The 18986-nt window shown below is 41.3% G+C and overlaps 1 protein-coding gene across 4 annotated transcripts in view; it reads left to right on the top strand.

Moving 5' to 3' along the window:
• CDKAL1 (CDKAL1 threonylcarbamoyladenosine tRNA methylthiotransferase) overlaps positions 1 to 18986 on the top strand; it is a 633245-nt gene that overhangs the window by 497106 nt on the left and 117153 nt on the right. For all 4 annotated transcript variants that reach the window (XM_073224446.1, XM_073224444.1, XM_036994284.2 and 1 more), the window contains one exon: positions 1300 to 1480. In XM_073224446.1, coding sequence (XP_073080547.1) covers positions 1300 to 1480 — 181 coding nt within the window. The remainder of the gene's footprint in view (positions 1 to 1299; positions 1481 to 18986) is intronic.

Genomic DNA, 18986 nt, shown 5'->3' with positions numbered 1-18986 from the left:
CAATATTCAGTTCAATTTTTTTCAGTAGAAGAGTTGGAAGATAAACTCAAGTAAATCTTCCAGAAAATGTAACAAAGGACAAAGATGAAAAATAATAATGAAAAAACTTAGAGAGTCAATCTAGTAATTACAACACTCAAAGAAAAGGAGTCAGAGAGAGAAGAAAATGATATTTAAAAAATAAAAAAATTTCTAAGACCTAAAAAGACTGAGTGTCCGGATTGTAGTCTTTACAGGGATTGAAATACTCAATCCGATACCTGTTGTCAGGACATATAAAAACATTGAGAATAAACGTAATACCCTGAAAGCTTTCAGAAAGAGAGCAGAACACATACAGACAAGTTTGCATCAGAGTGAAGCTGGACATTTCATCCGCCACTTCGCCACCTTAACAGAAGCAGAGCGGTACGAGGTCCTGAGGGCCGGGCCTTTCCATTTTGGGGTTCTCTGCACAGCCACGTTATTACTCAGTAGTGTGGCTTCAGACACGTTCACACGTGCTGAAATGATAACATTTATCTGGCAGTGTTTCTGATGAAGCTTCTGAGAAAATCCTCCTGCAGAATTAAGGAAAATGGGATGATTAAGAATTAGGAAGACGTAGGATCCAAGAAAGAGATTGAAAAACAGGAGACCAAGGAGGAGTGCTCGGTGGTGACGACGGCTCCGTCGCAGACGCCACGCGCCCTCGAAGGAGGAAGGAGCGGTGTTTCAGAGTTAAAAAATGGAATTGGTGAATTACGTAGTACATCGAGCGTTTAGAAAACAGTATTAGTTTTTGATAGATGTAACAAAGCTTCTGGAAAATATTAGCATAGATTATTAGGCAGAGTTTTAAATAAGAGGCAGTTGTTGTGACAAAAGAAAACATACAGCAGTTGGCTGCGCAGTGAGCAGTATCTTTGCAGTTTTATCAGTGGAAATACTATGAATTTTACTAAGACTTGTGCAGCGATTATGTTTGGAGGGGACGGGGGCAGGCAGAGCCAAGACCTCCTGTAGCATAAAAGAGAAGTCAGTAATGTTGCCTCAAATCAAATAAGTCTAGAATTAGAATAAACATCTATTTTAAAATACAGAATGGAGAACAAAGAAACATCTAAAATAATTTAAAATGTCAGGGGCCACAGGTGTTCATAAACTTTTAGAACTTTGGGCTGTTTAAATCTATTTGCAAATGTCCCTTTCATAAAAATAAAATTCAATTTTTAAAGGAATAATGGTATTTAAAATGTCAAGGAAATAGAGTAATTGTGGATTGTAGTCAACTTTGTACATCTTTATCTTGTTTTCTAGAGTGCCTGGAATAACTGTTGCTACAGATATTATCTGTGGTTTTCCTGGAGAAACAGATCAAGATTTTCAAGAAACAGTGAAACTTGTCGAGGAGTACAAATTTCCAAGCCTCTTTATTAACCAGTTTTACCCAAGACCAGGGACTCCTGCTGCAAAAATGGAACAAGTTCCAGCAAAAGTGGTGAGATCTTTTTCCCTGTAAGGTGTGCACTTAGTCAGTAGCTAACAAATACAGCTGTGTCGCCCCCCTCAGCACAGCAGGCTCACGGCATGGCCCTTAAAGTTGAAAGTATGGGGAATTTTCCAAGTATGGGTCAGGGAGGGGTTGGGGGACCTTGGATGAATTAAATGACCTTAGACAAATATCACTTTTTTTGTAAGGTGGGGAGGTGGGTAAAGTAAGGGACACTAGGGAAAAAATTAGCTAATACCTAGTATTTACCTGTGTTTATAAGATAAATCCTTGGATGTTTCAAAATAAAGGCAGCATTTACATATCTGTGAACAAAGGAGGTTTCATATTTACCCTGCTTCTTAAGAGACCCTTTTCATGATTTGTTACTTACTGGGGAATCCCATCGGTTTCCTACTTTTCCATGGAACATATTTGATACTTGCTTTCTGTCTGTCTGTCTGCCTGTCTATTTAAGGTATGTATTGCTTTCAGAGTAAACCTCAACTTAATTTATTCCTTACTTGTTCATAAATGTATTAAAATAAGATGATTTAAATGTGGAAAATTGAGAGTGTAATTGTTAGGTCATAGAAATACAATTGATCTGCTTTACTAGATATTACCAAATAGTTTTTCCAAACAGTTGAATAAATTTGCAGTCCCTACAGCAAAATATAAAAATACAAGTAGCTCCATAATCTTGCCAACACTTGGCATTGTTATGTTTTGTAAATCAATCTGACTGTGGTTTTATAGTTCCCTGTTACTTATTACTTTGAATACTACTTTTATGTTTATTGGGCATTGGGGTATACTTTCTCATGAAGTGCCTGTTTCAACCTTTTGCCCATTTATCTATTAGCTTACTTTTTTGTCCTCACCCAACCAACTTTCTCCAATTTATAGAAATTATTTATATATTCTGGATACAAGTCCCTTGTTGGTTATGGTAATTTAAATATGTTCTTCCATTCAGTAACCAGTCTTTTCACTCTCTTAATGGTGCCTTTTGAAGAACAGACATTCTTGATTTTCATATAGCAGAATTCATCAATATTTTTCTTTTTCTTTTAGTGCTTTTTGGGTCCTGTTTAAAATTTCCTTACCCACACCATCATGAAGATATGCTTGGTGTGCTTTTCTACAAATCCTATGATTTTACCTTTTACCTTTAGATTTTCAGTCACTCTGTAATTTATTTTTAAGGTATGAGATGTTGAGGTCAAGCCTCTTTTTCTGCAAGATTATCCATTTGAGTCTCTACCACTTACTGAAGATCTCATCCTTCCCCCACTGTCTGCCTGGTCCCCTTTATCGTAAACTGTCTGTACGTGTGGGTGCCTTCTGGAGCTTTATTTTGTTTCTTTGGTCTGTTAGTCGATATTTCTACCAAATCACAGTTTCGTATCATAGCTTTACAATTAAGTCTGGATTCAGATTTTGAAGTATTTCAGCTGTTTATTTTTATTTTTTTTATTGTCCTAACTATTCTTGGACCAGCGTCTTTCTAAATTTGTCAATTTTCACACACACAAAAAACCCTGCTGGGATTTTCACTGAGACTATATTGATTCTATAGATCACTTTGGGGGAAATTGACATTGTAATAATACCACGTTTTCTCTCTTTGCAGAAGCGTACCACTTCTTTGCTCCCACCCTCTCTGCTCCCCCCAGTGACGCGCCGTAGTTCTCTGGGTACCAGCCTTGTGTGTCATAGATTTTTATTCCTGCATCTGTGCTCCTTTTAAACTATAAAATGTTTGATTTTCAAGTTTTAATTGTTGCTGCTATTTAGAAATATGGTTGGTTTTCATATATTTATCTTTCTCCCGTAAAATTTGCTAAATTCACTTACTGATTCTGGTAGTTTTCTATAGGGTTTTTTTCCTTTTTTTTTTTTTTTTTCAGATTTTTATATGTATGCAATTACATCATCTCCTGACAGTTTTGTTTCTTCCTTTCTGATCCTCACACCTTTCATTTCTTTCTTATTTTGTTGTCCTGGCTGGGGCTTCCAATACACTGTTGAGTAGAATTGGGTATCTTTCTCATCTTTCCAAACTCAAGGGGAGAGTTTTCAGAATTTCACGATTCATTATAAAAGTGAACTGTGGTTTTGGGATTAGGAAAGTTCCTTTCTATTTTATCTAGAGTTTATATGTGTGTGTTTGTGTATGTGTGTGTTTTAATCATAAATGGAATCCAATTTTTATTGCTTGCTCTTCATGTTAAAATAATCTTATTGTTTGTTTTTTTGTGTCTGAAGCCTGTGAATGGTTTTCAGGTGTTTAAATCAGCCTTGCATTCCTGAGATAAGCTTTACTTGGTCATGATACATTATTTTTTATGTTATTTCAGTCAGTTTGCTAAAATCTTGTGAAGAATTCTTGCATCTTTGTTTATAGGAGACTGTAATTTGCAGTTCCCTTCTAATGTCTTCTTAATTGTGCTTTGAGGATCAAGGGTGAGGTGTGAGCTGAGGAAAGTGTGGCCTCTCAGAAGCTGTAAAAGGCAAGGAGCACATCCCCCCTGGAGCCTCCAGGAGGAAGGCAGCTGTGCCTGCAACGTGACTTAGCCTGCAGCACCCGCTCTGGACTTCCTACCTTCAAACTGCAGCATCACACATTTGTGTTTTTAAGGCACTAAGTTTGTGCTGAGTTGTTACTGGAGCAATAGGGAACTATTACGCCAGCATGGGGGTGTTTTGATCTGAGCACATCTGCTGGCTTTCTGAGGCAGCTACTTGATCTTTGAGCTCTTAATGCTCCCCAGGGTTTGCTTTGCCATAAGATGACACGTGGTCGTTCCTAGGTCTGAGGAAGGTTGATGCTAGCCAAAGGCACAGTAATCTTCAGGCCTGATCATATGACATAACAGAAGTCACAATGAAAGTTAGCATGTATTTAGCAATCAGTATGTGCCAACATTGTTCTGAGCACATATGCATTACCTAATTAAATTCTCACAGCTCTGTGAAGTGAGGGTCCTGAGAAGACCAAGGCTCAGAGTGATGAGCCAACTTGCCCGGGGTCGCACAGCAGCTCCGGCCTCCCTGTCTGCTTCCGTCTTGCTGTTCCCTCCAGTGCACATGATGCCTCCATGCCTGGCTGTAGGTCGTTCCCCCCGTGCTCCATGCTCATCCCTTCCGCCTTGCAGCATTGCGGGCACCACATTCGGGCAGTAAGTGCATGACACCGCGTCGCTGTTCTACTGGTGTTGACGGTCTGGACGGCAAGCCGAGGGGTGGGCTGTTGTCAGTGACCATGAACTCTAGGCAAGACTTGGACTGAGACAGCTTTATAAACCTGTAAACAGCTTTTGACTGTCCTGTGGGTTGTAGGAGCCACAGAATAGCAGTCATCATAGTTGTTTTTGAAAGCTTTTTGTAGGTTCAGTGAAGGGGGAAGTAAGAGTCTGAAAAGCCCAATTAAGAGATTGTTCTGGAAGATCTGGAGACAAATAAGTGGACTTAAGAAATCTCTGGACTTACTCCTGAGACCTTCAAGAAATATTCTTCTTTGGGACTTAGAAATTCTAAGTCCTAGACTTAACTACATGTCAGCAAAGTTATTCTGTGTTTAATAGGGAATATTAATTTATTCTACAGAAGGTCACATAATTGGCTTTTGATTTACTCCAGGCTCCCGAACCCAACGGTGGGAGGCCTGACAGTCAGTCACAAGGAACCTTCAACATGCCTGAGATTTAGGGCTTTGCAGTTTGTTTCTGCCTCTTGCCCAGGCTGGTCCTGTGGATGTTCTGGCTCCTCGTGGCCATGTGATTGCCCCCTGGACCATCCTGAGCCTCTTCTGCTCAGAAGGACCAGTGCCAGCCCCTCCAGACCCCTGCCCTTGTTTATACCCCATCCCTCCCCAACCTGATTTTTTTTAAGGTTTTTTATTTTTTGTTTTTTTATTTTGGTATCATTAATATACAACCACATGAGCAACACTGTGGTTACTAGGTTCCCCCCATTAGCAAGTACCCCCCCACACATACTCCATTACAGTCACTGTCCATCAGCATAGTAAGGTGCTGTAGAGTCACTACCTGTCTTCTCTGTGCTGTACTGCCTCCCCCGTGCCTCCCCCTACGTCGTGTGTGCTACTCGTAATGCCCCTTATTCCCCTTCTCCCTCCTTTTCCACCCGTCCTCCCCAGTCAGCTGTTAGTCCATTTGGCAATAGTTGGTCCATTCTTGGGTTCTGTGAGTCTGCTGCTGTTTGGTTTCCTCAGTTTTTGCTTTGTTCTTATGCTCCACAGATGAGTGAAATCATTTGGTGCTTGTCTTTCTCCGCCTGGCTTATTTCACTGAGCATAATACCCTCTAGCTCCATCCATGTTGTTGCAAATGGTAGGATTTTCTTTCTTATGGCTGAATAATATTCCATTGTGTATATGTACATTGTCTTTATTCATTCATCTACTGATGGACACTTAGATTGCTTCCATGTCTTGGCTATTGTAAATAGTGCTGCAGTAAACATAGGGGTGCATCTGTCTTTTTCAAAGTGGGCTCCTGCATTCTCAGAGTAAATTCCTAGGAGTAGAATTCCTGGGTCAAATGGTGTTTCTATTTTTAGTTTTTTGAGGAACCTCCATACTGCTTCCCACAGTGGTTGAATTTACATTCCCACCAGCAGTGTAGGAGGGTTCCCCTTTCTCCACATCCTCACCAGCATTTGTTGTTCCTAGTATTTTCTGGTGTGAGGTGATACTTCATTGTGGTTTTAATTTGCATTTCCCTGATGATTAGTGATGTGAAGCATCTCTTCATGTGCCTGTTGGTCATCTGAATTTCTTCTCTGGAGAAGATCCTCTGCCCATTTTTTAATCGGGTTATTTGCCTTTTGGGTGTTGAGGCCTGTGAGCTTTTTATATATTTTGGATGTTGACCCCTTTTCGGACATGTCATTTCCAAATATATCCTCCCACACTGTAGGGTGCCTTTTTGTTTTACTGATGGTGTCCTTACTGTACGGAAGCTTTTTAGCATGATCCCAACCTGATATGATTTCTCCCCAAACTGTTCCTACAAGGCAGCTACAGGACTGGCTTTTTCCATATAGTCTCCTTTGTGTTTTTGTTGTTCCAAGCACCGTAAGATAAGCTTATCAAGTGTGTGTGTGTATGTGTGTGTGTTCCTGTACACAACCACTGGATTTGGGAACATTTGAAAAAGTTGGAGCTATGACTGGATTAGTTTTAAATATTTTTAATCTGAGCACTTCACTTCCCTTTTATCCTGCTCTCACAGTAAACGACTAAAGGAAAAGGGACGTTAATGTTCGGAGCTTTGAAGAATGTGAAAATAGCAGGAATTGCTAAGCCTCAGCTGCTTGAGGGGAGCTTACTGGTATCGCTGGTGCCTGGCCTGACCAGTGCTTCAAGCCCTTAGCTTGTTTACCATCTTGAAACTGAAATGTTAGTGGGTTTAACAAATGGGGCTAATTTGGAGTAATCGAGGCAGAGTGTCTTATCACGGTCTCGGAAGGAAGTGCCCTTGGGGGTAGGCAAAGTGCGCATGGACCTGGGCTGATGCAGCACCTCAGCTCCCAGGCAGCTGTCCAGCACAGCCCTGCCGGAGAGGTGCCATCGGGGGAGACCTCTGTTAGGTTTACTACTGTGGGTGCCTTTTTTTTTTTAAAGTACGCGTCTAATTCCTTTTACCCTGAGTCGTTCTTTCAGAAAACCCCAACCTTCTCTCAGAGTACCCTCACTGTCTCCCTAATTTTCTGCCCTGTTTCTCACTTCTGTACTTGCCTCGAGCACTGCCTACCTTAATTATTAAGTCCTGGTGTGGCACTGATGAAGGGAATCCCATTGTCATGTAAACCAGCTTTGTGTCATCAGACTTGCAGGACGAGGCATGCACCAGACGTGTGCACGCTCACTCCAGGACAGAGCCGTGCTGTTGTGGGATTGGCTGTTTGCAGGGTGATAGGACAGAAAAGAAACACACAGATGATTGTTGATACCCCAAGCCCTCTCCTGTGGCTGTCTTGTTAATTATAGGTCATTGCAAGAAAGAAATCAGGTGGCTGTACTTTGCAACCATGGTTTGTCTTGGAAGTCTTAACTTTTCAAGTTTTCTAAAATATCCTGACTTTAGGACAATGAAGAGTGAAGCATGACTCAGCCTTGCATTCAGTGACAGCAGTTTTAATTTGTACTTCATAGTGAACTTATAGGAAGTCGTTTTTTTTAACCTTCTGTAGAAAATGTACACTTAATTTGTTAAGATTGTTTAATTTTTGCTCTCCTTTTGGCATTAATTTTTATCCTGCTTCTCTTATGAATTTATAATTATAAAAAATAGGAAGATATTTGGTTAGAAGTTTTTCTCTCAGATGCTGAATGGTTGTGAGTATTGCAGTTGAGAAGGACTAAGAGGGTTCATATTAAAATATAAATCCTGTCCTTTGGAAAGTCATCTTTATTATATTTCAGGCTGACTTTATTTTCAGTGATGATTACATGCTTTGTGGTATATAAGTTTCAGAAAAATTACAAGGATCTACATAATTCCTTTATGCTTTTTATATGAACTTGATTTATTAAAATTGTAATATTCAATTTGAACTCACTTTTTATTACCTTAACAATTTGAGACATTAGTAGATTCTTCAGAGTTAACTTCTAAAGACAAAGAACTGTATAATGATCTTATTTTTTATCTTTTTCTGTAATAACTATGGTTCATTAATAACTCCATATTTATAACCTTGAAAGGACTTAAAACTGTAGTTCCAAAGTGTCAGAGCTAATACCAGATATGGTTCGTAATTCAATACCAGAATATATTTGGTAACTTAACACGGCACTCTTCTCTGACTTTTGCCTCTTTGAACCATGTTTATTTTATAATTGGGGCCCAAAAGGTGAAATATGAGCAAATAAACTTTCAGATTGACAAGGATTTTTTTTTTAGTGAACATCATTTTTATTTAATTGAAATACTATTGATACACAGTATTATATTGGTTCCAGTATACAACACAGCGATTCAACAGTTACGTACATAAATTAAGTCTTCAGCCCAACTAGTGTAGTTACTGTCTGTCAACATAGAGAGATGCTACAGAAACACTGGCTGTATTCTCAATGCTGCACTTCCATCCCATGACCAACTTATATTATGATTGCGATTTTTGCGCTCCTTTGTACCCCTCCCCCTCCCTACCCGCTCATGGTAAGCACTAGTCACTTCTCCCTGTCTATGTGTCTACTGCTATTTTGTTCATTTTGTTTTGTTTTGTTTTCAGATTCCACATAAAAGTGAAATCATATGGTATTTGTCTTTCTCTGCCTGGTGTATTTCACTTAGCAAAATACCCTTTAGGTCCATCCATGTTGTTGCAAATGACAGGATTTATTTCTTTTTTATGGCTGAATAGTATTCCATTGTATATGTGTTCCACATCTTCTTTATCTATTCATCTATTGAGTTATACTTTGGTTGCTTCCATATCTTGACTATTATAAATAATGCAGCAGTGAACACTGGGATGCATGTGTCTTTTATAATCACTGACTTTTGCTTTCTTCGGGTAAATTCCTAGAAGTGGAATTACTGGGTCAAATGGTATTTCTATTTTTAGTTTTTCTGAGGAACTTCATACTGCTTCCCATAGTGGCTGCATCAATTTACATTCCCACCAACAGCGTAGGAGGCTCCCTCTTCCCCACATCCTCACCAACACTTGTTATTTCTTGTCTTTTGGATAATGGCCATTCTGACTGGGGTGAGGTGACATCTCACTGTGGTTTTGATTTGCATTTCCCTTGATGATTAGTGATTTAGAGCATCTTTTCATGGGCCTGTTGGCCATCTGTATCTCTTCTTTGGACAAATGTCCAAAGGTTCACGTCCTCTGCCCATTTTTTAATCAGGTTACTTGTTTTTTTTTGGTATTGAGGAGGAGTATGAGTTCTTATGTATTTGGGATGTTAACCCCTTATCAGATAAATCATTTACAAATATATGCTACTCATAATAAAGTGCATTTATAGAAGTGGCATATAAGGTGAGAAGTTGTAAGGGCAGGGAAAACAAATTTCCATTGTTTGAATGTTAATATGTGCCAAAAACAGTCTACTTTTCCTGTACATATTTTCATATTATTCTTTCAACTGGTTGAAAGATATCTGGTATTACTTTTTACTTTACAGAGGAGTTACCTGAGGCCCAGAGAAGTTAGATAAACTTGCCCAAAGTTCTATAACTATTAAGTGAAACGCCTGAGGCTTAGACCACATTCTTTCTGAATCTTTGCTCCATGTTCTTGTAAACTATAAAATATCTATCCCAGAAATTCAAAATAATTTCAGAACATTTTAACCAAAAAAGTGTTCTTTTCCAAAGCTGTTTCTATTAGAGAAGTTATATTTTTTCAATTTATAGGCCTCAGAAAAATTTTCAAGTTCTTGAAAATTATTTTAAACTGAGAGAAGTTCTAAGAACATATCTCTTTAGTCCCCTTTAACCCAGACAGTTTCGTGGTCTTTCTTTCTCTTTAATGATACATTGACCTTTTTAAAGAACACTGGTGAGTTGTTTTATGGAGTGTCTCCCAGTATGGGTCTGGGTTTTCCTCATGATCAGATTCATGGTGTCTGTTTTGCCCTGTTAAGCTGAGTAAGTGATGTTATGTCTTTCTCCGAATATCACACCTGATGGCACATGGTGTCCGCGTGGCCTCCTTGGAGGTATTAATTTTGATTCCTTGGTTAAATTGGTTTCTCCACTGGTAGTTATCTATTTTTAGCATAAGAATTTTTAATTCCCAAGTACTTCATAGGATCACAAAGGAAAAAGTTGGCTATGAAACCTCAGAAATCTTTAAACACTTTTCCTTTTATGGTGGATGGGTCATCACAGTTGTGTAGTATGCAAGATTTTTCATTTCTTAGCTTTAATCGATTCTAAATTTTTGAATTATTTCTAACAGTTTTCAATCCTCAGACTCTACTTTTCATTAAACAAGATACTTTAAATTGAGTGTGCCGGCACAGAGAGGGGAAACTTAACATGGCAAAGGCAGGAATTTATTTCACCAAAGTGCCTGTGTATTTAAACAGCTGGTAGTATATGTAGGGCTTCTGTCCCCAACAATTCTGCAGATCAAAAATTAGTGTAGGTCAGGAGGAGCTGGGTAAATTCATGGGTGAAATATCTTTAATTCTTAGGCAGAGTGCATAGGTCATGAGTGAGATGTTTCTCCTGAAATATTGTGATTGTCATCGACCAACTCTATCTGGGCAATGCTTGGTGTCAGAGACACACTGTTGGAGTCACAAAATACTTGCCAGGTAACCCGTATTTCTTTTTGCCTTTCCTCTGAGCCTTTGTGATCTCTGAAATCAAGAAGTATCCTTTCAAACTGCTTTCTGGGTGCTTGGAACTCGTTATTTTAGGACAAAGAGATGCAGAAAGACAGAGGAAGACTTGTACACGTAGCATAATCAAGCACAAACACGTGGCTGGTATCACTGGGGCCCCTGGGAAGTTGAAGCGAAGCAGCGCTGTGTGCAGCTCCTCCCAGCTCACTTGACATTAAGTCTTATCAGAGCCCAGGAGCCTCGAGGCCCCGCAGAGCTGCCCTCTTCATTCTTCTTACCAGGTTAACCCAGAACCAGTCAGATCAGATGGCATTAAAATGAAAAGGTTATCCAAACGGCTGATACGTCCGGTGCCTAAAACCCTGTCTCATTAAAGAATCTGAAGACCACCTGTGAAACAGTTTGATTTGATTTTATATACTGTTAGCAGCTGGAGTTATGCGGGCAGCTCGGAAGTGGAGGACGGCTCTCTGCTGGCAGGTCGCACCAGCGCGTGGTAACCACAGTCGTCCCGTTACCCTTAATGGCCAAAACATGGCTTTGAGGACTAATATGAGTCTCTCAGTCACCTTAGCCATTAGGACTGCTATTTTTAAAATGAGAGTTAAACTACAGTTAGGATAACATTAATTAATTTACCTTCTGTCAGATAAGCTTCTCGAGGCAAAGCTCTAGGCTGGGAGCTGTACATACCAATGACTCTGGGGTGTTCCTTACTCTCAAGTAGCACATGACCCAGACAGGAAGAGAGTGATGCAAATCGTGGTAATACAGCTGTCCCGAGAGTGATGCAAGGGCTGTTACAATTTGAAAGCTTATGAGTGGATGATCAAGGTCATTGTCAGCAAAAAAGTAACTTTTAAGCTGAGCTTTACACTGTATACATGTTAGGAGTGAGGTACAAGTGTATGGAGTTTTTAGAAAATGGTAAGAATTCTAAAATACGGGGTTTATAGTGAATAGTAAAAAGAACTTTCAGAAGGTGGTTTGGGGCCAGTCAAGGGAATCTTGAGCTGTAATCACCAGCTGTGACAGCCTGGTGAGCCCTTGAGAATGTTCCTGGGGAATGGTGAGACACGCCGAGCCATCACAAGGGGACACCATCTGTGGTCCATAGGCAACGTGCACTGTGTAGGTGTTTTTGCACAGAGGAGTGACAGAGCCTCAGTGGGATTCCAGGAAGAGGGCATTGGGAACACGCAGGATGCATCAGAGAGGAGAAAGGCTGTGTGGGATCATATTGCGTGAGGCCAGAGAGGTCTGCGCTTTGCTGGGGAACAGAGAGTAGGTAGAAAAGAGTGAACCAGACACTTTGAAGGAAGACTCCCTGTGGCTTGTAAACCAGATGATGTAGGTGGCTTTTACCATCTGTCGGGCTCACCCGGTGCCATCACTTGCTTCTTTACATATATGATGCACTGAATCTCACAACCCAGGGTAATGACTATTCTTACCCTACTTTATAATTGAGGAAACTGAGTCGCAAAGAGCATAGTAACTTGATCAAACTCACATAGCTAGTGGTGGAGTTAGGATTTAAAACCAAGCATCCTGGCTATATACTCTGCTTCCTAACACCCAACCTATAATAAATTGCAATGGCAGGGAAAAAGAAAACCAGCATCTGAAATAAAGCTCTATGAGACTTAATTAAAATATAGAACCCTCAATTTCTGTTTTAAATGTATAGAAATTTAGAGCCAAAATTTTACTCATTTAACGACCAGATGCTTTAACCAACATGGCAGCATTAAAGATGTAGGAATCTGCACTCCCGGAGGCTTGGCGACATACGGTTGTTCACCCGTTGCTTCCTGGTGGGGCCCCAGTGTGGGAAGAGCCGGGGCCACACGCAGACACTGGTGCTGTCCGGCTGCTCCGGCCAGGTTCTGGCGCTGAGCCCCATCTGCCCCTGCCCCCAGTCATCGCCTCTGCCTTCCCACTCGTGACGGTGCCTTATTTCACCCCAGGTTTAAGTGAGCCCCGGGGTGCCAGTGCTTCCTGGTTGGGCCCAGATTCCTTTTCCATTTTGACTTCTTGCTAATCTCTGTGGAAAAGAGGAGAAAAACAAATGAAGATTTCAAGGAAATTTACAAAGGTTAAAAAAATATCATAATCCTTACTCTTTAATTCTTAAATATCTTGCTAGCTTTAAATGCCACTGTCCTAAAAAAAAAAAATACTTTTCAGCAACATTTGTATCTCAAGCATTGATTAGGATGGTGTCCTGAACTCTGTGGCCTACTGACTCCTCCGCCTATTAGTGTAGTGTTCGTCACCTGACTGTACCTGCTTACCCTCCCATAGGCCTTAGGGACACTTTCCTTTCAGCATCTAGGCCTGACAAAGCCTAAACTGCACAAAACTATGGGCAAGTTACATCACTGGTACTCTATCAGCAAGTGAGCAAATGATGCCAAACATCATTGGAAGTAGAGAGATGGGGAAAACAGTTTCCTATTGCTAAGTTTCTGCTAAGGGAGAGGGACTACATGTGGGTCAGAACTAAAACGATGAGAAGCCACCTGAAATGGGGCTTTCAGACTCCCAGAGGATTTAGCTATAACTGCCTTCCAAAGGGGGAGAGCCTAGCTCACTTCAGACCTTTTGAATTACCTAGTGGAGTGACCAAACCAGGATACCACCCTGCTCCCGTCTTCCTTCCTCCCACAGAGGGCTCAGGCGGTCCTCTCAAAACATCAGACATTTAAAGAATATTGGCTGCTATGGACACCAAATGAGTAGTTTATAAGAGACCTTCGTGATTTCTAATTCTAGGTAAATGGTTAACATCTTTTGAGAATCTGATGATGTATAATATTTACTATACACGCATATATGCATTCACACATACATACGTACTCTACTCAGAGAGAAGCAGATTTGCCCAGAAATGTCAGTCTGCCTTTGGAGTGCGCAGACACCCTGAAGCTGTGGGGGGCCTGCTAAGGACCAATGTGTAGAGTTGTCTGTGCCACCTGACAGGCTTTCTCCTGCCTCAGTTTGCTTTCTGTCCACATTAGAATAGCCACTGTAGGATGTTGCTTATAGATGGTGGACACCGATGATGCGGGACCATTGAATGAAAGATTAAATGTATGTAGACTGGCCACATAATTGCTGATGAAGTTGGATAGACACTAATTTTTAGAAGTAGGTTCATTCATGAGAATGATATACTTGACCATCTGGTTAGTGAATAATATGTTTCATATAAACCCAGTAGAGAAACAGGTCAAGAAAAAAGGTGGTGCTTCCAGAATCTGGGCTCACAGAGATGTGGGACAGAATGAAAAAGACACCACTACAACATTAGCACAATATAACCTGAAACTGGGAAAAATGCGTAGAAGCAGTTTATAAATGGTACTTAAATGTAAGTGAAACAGCACACACAACCTACAGGCTAAATAATTGGTTAGATTTTTTTGTTATTGTTTTGGGATTTTGGGGTGTGGAAGTTTTATGAGAATATAATCATCATTTACTAAGAAAAAAGTGCAGCCTGATTCCAAACAACCAACTTAAAATAAAAACAAAGTTACAAAGCATAACTTAACTTAGTTAAGAACTGCATTTACTATTTACCCTAAATTTCTTTCCTTAATGCTTTGTTCTACAGTGCTGCTTTTGTAATGGAATTGAAACTATGTTACTAAAAGTCTCAAAAATTAATATGATATGAAGAGTGTTAAATGCTACTTTCTGCATTGTCATTAGTAGATGCTGAATCATCACTATGCAGCCTTACAAAAATATATTGTGCTTCTGGGAATAGAAATTATAGCATTTATTTCTCTTGATTTTTAAAATAATGAGACAAACCAAACTGGCCTTCTTATGTGGTCAGTAAGTGGTGAGATGAATGTTCTGAAATTCCTGTGCTTTGAGGTGGTTCTCAAGGGAATTAAAAACTGTACGGCAGTTTCCTGACCTGGGTTTCTCCATCTGTAGACCTCAGAGGGTCTGGAAACCTACTGAATGTGTAGAACAGTGGAAGAATCTAGATGTATTTTTTTCCCTCTGTTGAAAGACTCACTCTTTTCATCAGATCCTAAAAAGGTGCCCTTATTCCACAAAAGGTTAAGAACCAATTATGTCATGTCAGTGTCTCAGTTTAAGAAAACAAATAAAAAATAGGTATTTCTATAAACCTGTATTTAAAAAATCTGAGTGCATTTTAAAGACCTTTTTGGCTTTACTGAATGACTCATGAATCGACAGCCAGTCCAGGAGACAGAAAGGATCTCTGAGAAGCTGCATAGATGAATGACTTCTAGATAGAAGGGATCTGTGCTGGTCAGACGAGTGTGTTCGTTGCTGCAGTCACCAGCCTCACGGGGGGCGGGAGGGGCCTGTCTGCCGGGCTCCGGAGCGCTGAGCAGGAGCCTCCAAGGTGAACTGGTGTAAGGTTCCCTCTCTGTGAAAGCCAGAGCCCTGGTTGAGCTTCTATCGGGGATGGCGTGGGGCTCACGTGGGTGACTCTGTTTGGGGCCATTTTCTTGTTTATAATACCTGTTTGTAGTTTAAATCATCAGTGATAGTAGTCGTTTAATCTTGACGGCCTGGGAAATGAATAGTTAAAAAAATTAACCAAAGAAAAATCTAAAAATAAATTTCTTTTTTCTGGTTGTTAAAAAAAAATAAGAAAACAAAATAAAATCCCCACACTTTAAAAGCTGCGTATCAGGCCCAATCCTGTGTGGCAGAGCTCACGTCAAGGACTCTCGGGACTGAGATGCGGGCCGAGAAGCCACACACGAGGGCCATGAAACCGGATGCTCCCCACGTGTTCAGAATGTGGTGGAAAGGCTTTTGTCACCCCTGATGTGTGATCACGAGGACTGCTTGGTGGCCGTCCTTCCCACTCATTCAGCAAGTGTTTATTGAGCTGCCATGTGCTGGGCACCGTGGCCGTGGCAGCGCTGGGAAGGGCCCTGTTCTCATGGGGCGAATGTTGTAGCATAGGGAGCAGAGCAAAGAGCACCCAAAAGTCCAGAATACCGGCAGCTACAGTATGGCCGCTTGAAATGGCTCCATATGACCAGTAACAGCTGGGTGAGACCTTCCTGGCTAGTGAAGGCCTCTGTGGAGGTGAGCTGAGTTCAGCTCAGAGCAAGGAGCTGGCCTTGTGACAGCCCTAGGAAGAGGATTCTAGGCCGAGGAAATGTTTCACACAAGGAGCCTCACAAGGGACGAGCAGAAACAGAAAGGTGTCCTTCGTGGAGGAGATGGGCACGGGTCGGGTCATGCCCCACTTTGTGAGCCGGAGTAAGGTACGTGGGGCAGGGGAAGCCGTAAGTGTCCTACCAGTTCTGGAAAGTAAGGCTTGAGGATGCTGGACTTCTTTTTTTGCTTTTGAAATTTTGAGAATATGTAGGTACGACCAGTTGAAGTTGTTAGAGAACAGCAGCTTCATGTCCTTTTCTAATGCTCCTGTACGTGTTAGTGCGGAGGAAATCAACATTCTTCGACTCTGTGGAGATGCATATCTAGTTGTTTGTCAAGAAAGTTTATGAACATCACCCCTTTGTAACTGTAGCCAAATAGACATCTGCTAAACTTCAGCTGGTGCTAAGATAATGAATTCAAGTGACATCATTGCACTGTAACATAGTCATGTTGATTGGAAGACTACAAGAAGCTTTGCATTGGCAACAGGAGCCGCCGTTTGCTGAGCGATCACCGTGCAGGCATCATGCCAGGCGCTTACCAACACACCATCCTATCTCTACGGCAGACCCACAGAGGACGGTGTGTATATGAAGGCTGTTGGTGAGGCCTGTCTGTAAGTGCCCAATTGGGCCAAAAGCATAGCCACAGCTTTAACACTGTTGATTGTTTTTCCTAACCAGAACACACAGTTTCTTCTGTCTTTGAACACAGTCCTCAGAAAACACAGAATCTGTTGTGTTTGGGTGGGAAAAAAAAAGAGTTATGAGACACCACTTTCCTAATGCCTTTTGCTGATAGATACTGTTCTTGTGGGTTTTGGGATTACTGACTCTTGCATAGTCTCCCGAACAAAGGAGCACTACTAGTGTATATATAAAAGATGCATAAACAATACATAAAAATAATTTCCAGTATTACCCAAACTTCTCCACTTTTATAGAGGGGGTACTAAATACTAATGTTAAATTAGCATATACTCTGTTCTTTATATTGATTATTTTGAAAGAGAAATGTATAAATTCCAACTGTGTAATATGTCTAAGTGAACTAAAGGGCTAAACTTTCTTTTTAGGAATGCTAACAGTTTTAGAAAGAATAAGTTGTACTTCAGGTTTGAAAAGATCTAATTTCATTCTTTCCCAAAACCTACTAAAACTACAGTGTAGAGATTTTATTACAGGAATTATTAATCCACAGGGATAAAGAAGACAGGAGAACAAACAAGAACAACAAAATTGCAGTGGCAGGAAGATAGACAGCTGACTGACCTCAGCACCCAGGGAAGCCCAGACACCAACTGGCAGTGAGGGGAGGCCAAGCACCAGAACCGAGAACTGACTTAAAATACGCCGCAGAATCCTGAAATGGCTCCAGAACTGGCTGGCAGTTCTGGAAGGGAGAGTGAGGCAGGAAGAGAGGGGGCTAAAATAAGGAAGGATGGAGACAATTTAATCAGCAGTTAGATTTCTCCACTCCCCCTCCACCTCAGGCCTCCAGGTGGTATCTCCTTACCTGCCTCCACAGAAGATGGGAGGCTTGTACTCTGGAGGGGAAGTGTATTGGGAATCTCCATAGAAAGAAGACAGTAAGGTATCTAAGTACACACACATGCACGTGGCACATCGACATATGGAGACCGAAGAAGCCCCAAGATCTGCAGCCAGAAAGGTGGAAACAAGGACAGCCGCATGTAGTTCCCGCCAAGCCCAATGGGCTCAGAACCAGGAGAGCCATGGTGTGAGCTGCAGCACTACATCTGCCAGGCTCCAGACCCAACAGGAGCTGATGTTATAGTTTGAATTCAAAGGCTAGAAAAGACCAGTGTCTCAGCTCACCAGTTAGGCTGGAGGAGCTCCCCCTCACTCAGTCTTTTTTTCTACTCAGGTCTTGAACTTACTAGATGAAGCTCCCCGACGTTAGGGAGAGCACTCCGCCTTACTCAGTTTACCATCTCAAATGTCAATCACATCCAGAAACATCCATACAGATACGGCCAGAATAATGTCTGGCCAGTCAATCTGGGTACCCCATGGCCTAGTTAAGTTGACACATAAAATTAACTATCCCAGGAAGATAGAAGGTCTCTGAGCTGTAAGACGCTGAGCACAGCTGTGGCAAGGGAGGTTTGGTCAATGTATATGGTTAGTGCGTGCTCTCTTCATTCATTCTTGTAGCTGTAATGCAGCTAAAATGCCTTTACCTTCACAGCAAGAGTTTGGGAAAGTTTCTGTGAGAAATCCGACCAGTCACTACTTAAAAGAGATTGACATCAGAGTTGCTGGAATCAAACAGCACAGCCAGATGGTTCTATAGCAAGGCTTATACTGACCAGCCCAGCCTTGGGCTCAGGCCTTTCGATCAGCTTTCAGTCCCTGTATTAGTCTTCCAGGGCTGCCATAACAATACCACAGATGTGGTGGTGAAAACAACAGGATTTTGTTTCTCACAGTTCTGGAGTCTGATCCACGATGAGGGTGCTGGCAGGGCTGGTTTCTGGTGAGATCTCTCTTTCTGGCCTCTCTGCTGTCTTCCCAGGTCCTTCCTTCTGAGTGCACAGGGTGAGGGGGGTCCTGGGGCTCCCTTCCTCACTGCATTGTGTTGCATTAAACACCCCCCCTATGACTTCGTTGCCTTTAACTGCCTCTTTAAAGTCCCTGTCACCTGGGGACTTAGGGCCTCATCATATGGATTTTGGAGAGACACAGCCCATCTGTAGCAGTCCATTCCCCTTAAACTGGCAGTCAGGGACTTCCAGACACTGAGGAAACCCACTCACATGAAGAATAGGCCAAAGCAAACAGACGGGGTGGGATGGGATCAGGGGAGAGACAGGACTTTTCAGGGAGAAGAGAACTTAAAACAAAAAAAAAATTTTGGTATTCCCAAAGGAAATGAGAAAAGGTATTATATTCATGAAACAAGATCAGGATGCCATAAAAAAGAATGGTTTCAAGAACAAAAACAATACTTAGAACTTTAAAACATATTTACAAA

This window comes from Manis javanica, chromosome 16 (genome assembly GCF_040802235.1).
Source record: "Manis javanica isolate MJ-LG chromosome 16, MJ_LKY, whole genome shotgun sequence".
NCBI classification, from domain to species: Eukaryota; Metazoa; Chordata; class Mammalia; order Pholidota; family Manidae; genus Manis; species Manis javanica.
Note: the sequence above shows the minus strand (reverse complement) of the source record. Positions and strands in the feature narration are given on the sequence as shown.